At 36.7% G+C, this 8,051-nt stretch overlaps 1 protein-coding gene and 1 pseudogene across 1 annotated transcript; one reads left to right on the top strand and one right to left on the bottom strand.

Moving 5' to 3' along the window:
* Positions 1–1,324: 1,324 nt before the first annotated feature.
* LOC145159580 (putative aldo-keto reductase 2) lies at positions 1,325–3,005 on the top strand. The gene is made up of 5 exons (XM_079078585.1): positions 1,325–1,652; positions 1,790–1,990; positions 2,091–2,263; positions 2,355–2,457; positions 2,539–3,005. The coding sequence occupies exons 1-5, from the start codon at positions 1,440–1,442 to the stop codon at positions 2,872–2,874; spliced, it is 1,026 nt and encodes a 341-aa protein (XP_078934711.1). The 5' UTR covers positions 1,325–1,439; the 3' UTR covers positions 2,875–3,005.
* Positions 3,006–5,139: 2,134 nt separating this feature from the next.
* LOC145157843 (putative aldo-keto reductase 2) lies at positions 5,140–6,621 on the bottom strand (annotated as a pseudogene).
* Between the last annotated feature and the right edge of the window lie 1,430 nt (positions 6,622–8,051).

Genomic DNA, 8,051 nt, shown 5'->3' with positions numbered 1-8,051 from the left:
ATGTTGAAAGCAACGCTCTTCGTCAACGACAATGTAATAACCGCCTTGGCTTTCTTGTCCTTTGAGTTCCACACATCTTCAGCAGCTTTTTCCATTTTCTCCGGTTTGTCTCCGAGTACCACCTCCAAGTCCTTCTGACATAGCAATGCTTTTACTTGCATTTTCCACCAGCTAAAATCAGAACCGTTGAATTTCTCGATTACAACCTTGTCTTCAGCCATTACGACAAACAAGATAAAAAACAGGTACACTTGTGTGTGGCAGAAAACCCGACCGTACAACGACAACGATCGTATAGTACTCAAAACGGTCAACCTTGTTTCTGATGTGGCAGATCAGACTAAGCTGCAACCACAGAGCATAATACAAGATATGACCTCCTTCAACCTAAGCTCTGATACCAGTTGTTAGGAATCGGACCGGGTACACGCAGCGGAAACACTATCACCCACATAAACAAACTCACGAAATAAAAGCAAGAAGAACACAAAGATATTATGTGGTTTGGATTCGGTGCAAATCCTACATCCACGGGCCGCAACTAGAGATATTTATTATAGGCTCAACAATAAGATTACAAGTATTGCTATCAAGAGGTACAAGAAAACCGGAATACAAGGCTGCTATTTATAGCCATGGCACCAAAGTGGCAAAAGAATAAAACAACTCACAAAAGTCTTATGAGGTGTAAGCTCCATTATTGTCACTAACTCACTTTGTCATTGTCCCCCACTACAACCAATTCCATGTATTTTCTTCATATGGTCTCAACCAACCAACAATTTCTACATCCCAATTTCCTTTGAACAAACCTATAAAACTGTTATTAAACTTTACAAAATCAACAATAGAATGGCATTTGCCAAAATGAAATGCCATTTCTACATTCCAATTGCACCTGAACAAACCTGTAACATTGGTATTAAACTTTACAAAATCAACAATAATGTTTGTTATACCTCTAGAACTGCCATCTAAACTTTGCTTTGAGGGGATAAAGTTGCTAATTTGAGTGTGGTTTATTGCACCGATGGTTTGAGGATTTGAGCCCATAAAGAAGATAACTTTTATACCATCATTTCTATTCCACAAAAAGAGCTAAATTGTATCCCCTAAATTATTTAATGGGTGCCCAAAGGCCAGAAGTAGACAAATGACAACATACGATCGAATGATTTCACAACTTATTCAGGATTCTCCTTTTGAATAAAACAAACATTTATTCAGATTTCTTTTTTAATTTTACTGTTGAAACGTTAATTACGTCGGCACTTGCGTCTACTTATCGTCATTGTCTGTCATTGTTTGACTTGAGATTCCTCGCCATGGAATTGCTACCAAACTCACCACTTGTCACTTCTCAGTCAGTCCCTATATGAAGTCATTTGCGAGGGTGGGCTTTCATCAATCACTCCGTAGAAGAAGAACAAAGCTCGAAAATGGCAGGAGTTCGAAGAGTCAAACTTGGTTCACAAGGTTTAGAGGTATCAGCTCAGGGTTTGGGTTGTATGGGCATGTCCGCTTTCTATGGAGCCCCAAAACCTGAACCTGACATGATAAAGCTCATCCACCACGCCATTAACGCCGGCGTTACCTTCCTCGACACCTCCGACATCTACGGCCCTAAAACCAACGAAATCCTTCTAGGCAAGGTAACATTCTTCTACTAATTAGATCGATCTTTGATCGATTGTCGCTGCCAATTAGTTAGCAGAGCAGGGAGGGTCTTTGCATCTTTCGATCCAGTGAATTTTTAGGGTTCGATTAACATCCAATTTTGTAATTGCAGGCTTTGAAGGGAGGAATTAGGGAGAAAGTGGAGTTGGCTACCAAATTTGGGATCAGAGAAGTGAATGGAGCGAGGGAGTACTGCGGAGATCCGGCGTATGTAAGAGCTGCTTGTGAAGCTAGCTTGGAGCGACTTGGCATCGATTGTATTGATCTGTATTATCAACACAGGATTGACACTCGTTTGCCAATCGAAATCACAGTAAATTTCTTCCTCCTTACACGATCCTTTTTTCAATCCCTTCTGTTCATAACTCGAATCCTCATATCCATCTCCTCAAATGTTCTACTTTTCTTCTTAGATGGAAGCACTAAAAGAGCTGGTGGAAGAAGGAAAGATTAAATACGTTGGATTATCAGAGGCTTCAGCATCAACCATTAGAAGAGCTCATGCTGTGCACCCAATAACAGCCATACAACTAGAATGGTCCTTGTGGACAAGAGATGTTGAAGAAGATATCATTCCTACTTGCAGGTTAGCTTCCTTTTTCTATCCATTTTCTAATTCATCAATAACCATGAATCCAAAATCCAAACTTTAAGCTCTGTATATCATACTTTATCAGAGAACTTGGGATTGGGATTGTTGCATACAGTCCTCTTGGACGTGGGTTCTTCTCATCTGGCCCAAAGATGCTCGAGAACTTGGAAGATAGTGACTTTCGTAAGGTCTGTTAAAGTCTTAGTTACCTTTTTCTCTATATGTTCATTATGATCACTCAATTTCAATTTCATTTTTTATTTTTTTAGTATCTGCCAAGGTTCCAAGCTGAAAATCTTGAACACAACACGAAAATGTTCGAGAGGGTGAATGAGATGGCAGCTAAGAAAGGGTGCACCCCATCACAGCTATCATTGGCTTGGGTTCACTACCAGGGAAATGATGTGGTGCCAATTCCAGGAACTACAAAGATTGAGAATCTTGAACAGAACATTGGAGCTTTATCTGTGAAGCTAACACCAGAAGACATGGCTGAGCTTGAAGCCATTGCTTCAGCTGATTCGGTGAAGGGGGAAAGATATGGTGCTGGAATTGCAACATATAAGGATTCCGAGACTCCTCCATTGTCATCTTGGAAAGCTTGATCAATGGTGTGAATCTTTAGGAGTGTTTTGTTTGAAATGTGCTTGTAACTTAGTTTTTCTGTAGGAACACTGTTTTGTAAGCGTATGAGTTTTTGAGAATAATAAATGATGACGATTTCATGTTTTGGGTTTATGATTGAGCAGGTATCATGAATTACATTCAGATTTGTTAAAAACGATAACCTAGACTCGTGTATGTGGCAGTTATGTAAATAGTTCAGTTATAGAAAGTTAGTTAATGTAAGAAGGTTTATGACAGTTGCATTCAACGGAAATTGTCATGGGTTGCAATGGTTTAATGTCTATAAACATGCATCGCAAGGCTGATGGGTGTCATACCAAGCATTCCACGCTATTGCCCTGTCATTTCATGGTCATATCATTTTCCCTTCGTCTTACAAAACTGGTGAGTGTCATACCACATTTAAAATTTTCTTTTTTATCTTTTTTAATCGAATAAAATGTAATTTAATAAAATATAATTATATAAAATTAATAAAAGAAAAGTACTTCGTTAATTAAAAAAATACATACTATATGAAAACATAAATAAAAAAAAACATAATCGAAACATAGTAAAATCGTACGTGACACCTAATCATCGTAATCATCGTTGCTTGGCACGTCATCATAATCCTCGTCCGAATTATCTAGAAACATATTCGATTCGTCATATGTATCATCGAAGTCGTCTTCAAAATCGTTAACAACGGGATTCACTTGAGGAAATTGTTTATAAAAAAGGTAAAGTATTTTGTGTAAATAAGCGTATTTAGAATCTTTGGGACAAAAACAGTGTTAAATTTGTTTAACAAGTTAATTCGTATAATGAATCTCAAGATATTCAAAAAGATACCAAGATCTCACAAAATATCTTATTAGTTTTGACAATAAAATCATATTAACAACCAAGTAAATAAGAGAAAATGTTGTTATCGATAAATAAATAGTAAATTGGTAAAAGTAAATGTAAGAATACAATGATGTACGAGGAAAACCCTTAATCCTTTTGGATCGTCGACATAAAACCTTGGGTGGTGATGAAATCACCTGCCTTAGAACTTATATTAATCGAAATAAAATTACAAGTGCTAGTTGATCTTGATGTAAGTTTAAAAGTGTTCAAGTGTCGAGAGATAGAGAGTGTGTGTGAATGATGATCAACTAGACTTTTTATACATAATGATAATAACAAATATTCTGACATTCTAAGGATCTTACTTGATCCATGCTTGAGCTGGTTTCTTCGATAGTCGCTGACGTTCAGAAGGCTTTGACCACATGCTTTTGACCCGGACTGTTCCTTTCTAGCCAAGTTTATAGTTCTTGCATGAGATGTTACAAGAAACATGATGGCAGTCCAATATATTGCCTAAATCCAAGATCTTAGGCTTGTACGAGATGTTAGTACTAGTTAAATGGTAAGATGAAAATTTTACCCATAACAGTACGCATGCACCATATTGTATAATATGATTATAGAAGATGAGGGGAATGCGATTTATAGCTACATTGAAAATAAAAATTTACCAAATATCGAAGGAATAGGTATTGGTATGCCGATGTAAATGATGAATAGAGGGGAAGTTTATGACCGAATTAGACAACACAACCTTCATGCTGATTGGTGGAACACATCTTTATTCTTAAGTGAATTCCGTTGTTAACGATTTTGAAGACGACTTCGATGATACATATGAAGAATCGAATATGTTTCTAGATAATTTGGACGAGGATTATGATGACGTGCCAAGCAACGATGATTACGATGATTAAGCGTCACGTACGATTTTACTATGTTTCAATTATGTTTTTTTATTTATTTATGTTTTTCATATAGTATGTATTTTTTTTAATTAATGAAGTACTTTTCTTTTATTAATGTTATCTAATTATATTTTATTAAATTACATTTTATTCGATTAAAAAAAGATAAAAAAAAAAAATTAAAATGTGGTATGACACTCACCGGTTTTATGAGGCGAAAGGAAAATGATATGACGATGAAATAGCAGGGCAATAGTGTGGAATGTTTGGTATGACACCCATTAGCCTTGCGTTGCATGTTTATAGACATTAAACCATTGCAACCCATGACAATTTCCGTTGAATGCAACTGTTATAAACCATCTTACATTAACTAACTTTCTATAACTGAACTATTATATACGAGTCTAGGTTACCATTTTAACAAATTTGAATGTATTCATGATACCTGCTCAATCATGAACCCAAAACACGAAATCGTCATCATTTATTATTCTCAAAAACTCATACGCTTACAAAACAAGGTTCCTACAGAAAACTAAGTTACAAGCACATTTCAAACAAAACACTCCTAAAGATTCACACCATTAATCAAGCTTTCCAAGATGACAATGGATGAGTCTTGGAATCCTTATATGTTGCAATTCCAACACCATATCTCTCCTCCTTCTCTGAATCAGTAGAAGCAATAGCTTCAAGTTTAGTCATGTCTTCTGGTGTTAGCTTCACAGATAAAGCTCCAATATTCTGTTCAAGATTCTCAATCTTAGTGGTTCCTGGAATTGCAACCACATCATTTCCCTGGTGGTGAACCTAATCCAACGATAGTTGTGATGGGGTACACCCCTTCTTTGTCACCATCTCATTCACCCTCTCGAATATTTTCGTGTTGTGTTCAAGATTTTCAGCTTGGAACCTGGGCAAATACTTAAAAAATGAAAATTGAAATTGAAATTGAGTGGTCATAATGAAAATATAAAGAAAAGGGCAACTAACACTCTAACATACCTTACGAAAGTCACTATCTTCCAATTTCTCTAGCATCTTTGGGCCAAATGAGAAGAACCCTCGTCCAAGAGGACTGTATGCAACAATCCCAATCCCAAGTTCTCTGATAATGTATGATATACAAAGCTTAAAGTTTGGATTTTTGATTTATGGTTATTGATGAATTAGAAAAGGGATAGAAAAAGGAAGCTAGCCTGCAAGTAGGAATGATGTCTTCTTCAACATCTCTTTTCCACAAGGACCATTCTAGTTGTATGGTTGTTAATGGGTGCACAGTGTGGGCTCTTTTAATGGTTGATGCGGATGCTTTTGATAATCCAACATATTTGATCTTTCCTTCTTCCACCAGCTCTTTTAGTAAGTTTATTACATCTTATTTTAAACATCACACCACACTTACTAATTTGGTTACAAAACTAGTTTATCAATTTTTGACCAAAACAATTTGGTGCCATCCGTGGGAAAAGTGGTGTTATTATATTTTTTTCCTTAAAGTTATTCAAAAAGCGTTTTCTCATATTTTCAATCAATTACACTTTTTGCATTAAAAATGTCTTCAACCCACAAAGAAGGACTGTCCCAACATCTTCACCAGTCCAATATGTGTAGCCCAAGAAATACAATCATGGTATCGAATAATGAGATCATATCCATGCTGACTAGAATGGATCTACATATCACTGAGCAAAGTGAAACCAAAAAGATGTTATTTGAAAGAATAGAGAGGCTAAGTTCATAATCAAGAAGGCGTATAGAAACTACACCAACTCCATCTTCATTTTTCCAACCGATGATCGTGAACTTCGAAACTGATGCGTATTCATAACGCCAGGTCGAATACTTCATATCAATACAAGCGTCTATCTTCGCAGATGGTGCGAATCCCAACATAAGTGGTCCTGCCTCCCAAGATCTTGGAGGGATATTCAACATCTTGTCTAATACCCATGATCCGGGGATAAGTCCAGTCATGATGAAGGAACTTAGGTATTTAAGAGATATAATCCCAAGTGTAACAGGCATCATTAAACCTATACCAGAGGTGTCACCTATCAACCATAGACTCTCGACATTCACACCTCCTATCTATGACAGTCCAAAAAGGCTTCAGACGCCCAATAAGAAGATGTATGATGAAAGCACAGATCCTGAAGAACATGTCGCCTAATATAGAGAATGCATGGAGATAGTTCCAATTCCTTAACATATTAAGGAGGCTTGTGTATGCAAGGGTTTTGGTTCAAAACTTACATGATCTACAACAAAGTGACTCGTAAATGTCTCTCCTTACTCTATTACTTCTTTCGCACATTTGTTTAACTTGTTTAATAATCAGTTTTCTTGTAGTAGAACTTTTGAAAACCTAACAAGTGATCTTTACAGAGTAACTCAAGGCAATGATGAATCCTTGAGAGATTATGTTAGCAGGTTTAGGAAGGAAGCCCTAGAGATTCCACACCTAGACATTGCAACATCCGTAGAAGCTTTCAAGATGGGACTAAAGAAAGATTATCTATTCTACGAGGATACTGTCATGACCCCATGCAAGAAATTAGATGAAGTCAGGAATAGAGCACCGATATTTATCAGTCTAGAAGAGGACAAGAAGATCTATAAGAAGACTAACACGTCCTATGAGCATCCTAATAGGAAGAATGAATCCTCCTCCCAAAAATCCTACAGAGCTAAACCTTACTCAAGACATGAGAACCATAGGGTTAATGCTTTGGAAGATGAAGATTACCCTAAGATATCTTACTAGTATTTTTCTGTTAACGTTTCAGGTATGTTCTGTGCAATGCATGATCTTGGTGACAAAGGAAAATGGCCCAAGAAATCTGAGAAAACACCATTATGGAAATATAAATCCAAGTGGTGTTCTTATCACGAAGACTTTGGACATATTACCGAAGATTCTTTTTCCCTCAGGAAGGAGATTAATTACTTGTTAAGCAAAGGGCATTTAAAGGAACTCTTATGAAGAAGGAAGGAAAAGAATAGCTAGAAATCACAAGATCCTGAAGCTCTTTCACAAAGAATAGTATCCCCACCCTCGGATACCAAGGTAATTAATTTTATCTATGGTGGATCTAACATTTGTGGAAATTCTTATTCTGCAGCTAAACGACATACAAAGAGTTCTAAAATGGAGAAGGAAGACAGACCAAAAAAGAATGTATTCTTTACCAAAAAGAAGGAGATATCTTTTGACGAAGATGACAAGGAAAATATGCTAGACCCACATCATGATGGTCTAGTCATACCATTATATGTGGCCAACCAATTTGTTCGAAGGATAGTGGTAGCTCAATGAATATCATCCTCTAAGAAACAATGAACAAGATGAACATCCCGAAGTCTGAGATAGTCCAAAGATCCGTAGTCCTAGTAGGATTCAATGG

Source organism: Lactuca virosa, chromosome 2, assembly GCF_052849685.1.
Source record: "Lactuca virosa cultivar CGN04683 chromosome 2, Lactuca_virosa_CGN04683_v6, whole genome shotgun sequence".
NCBI lineage: Eukaryota > Viridiplantae > Streptophyta > Magnoliopsida > Asterales > Asteraceae > Lactuca > Lactuca virosa.
The sequence above is the reverse complement of the archived record's forward strand: the minus strand, read 5'-3'. Positions and strand labels throughout refer to the sequence as shown.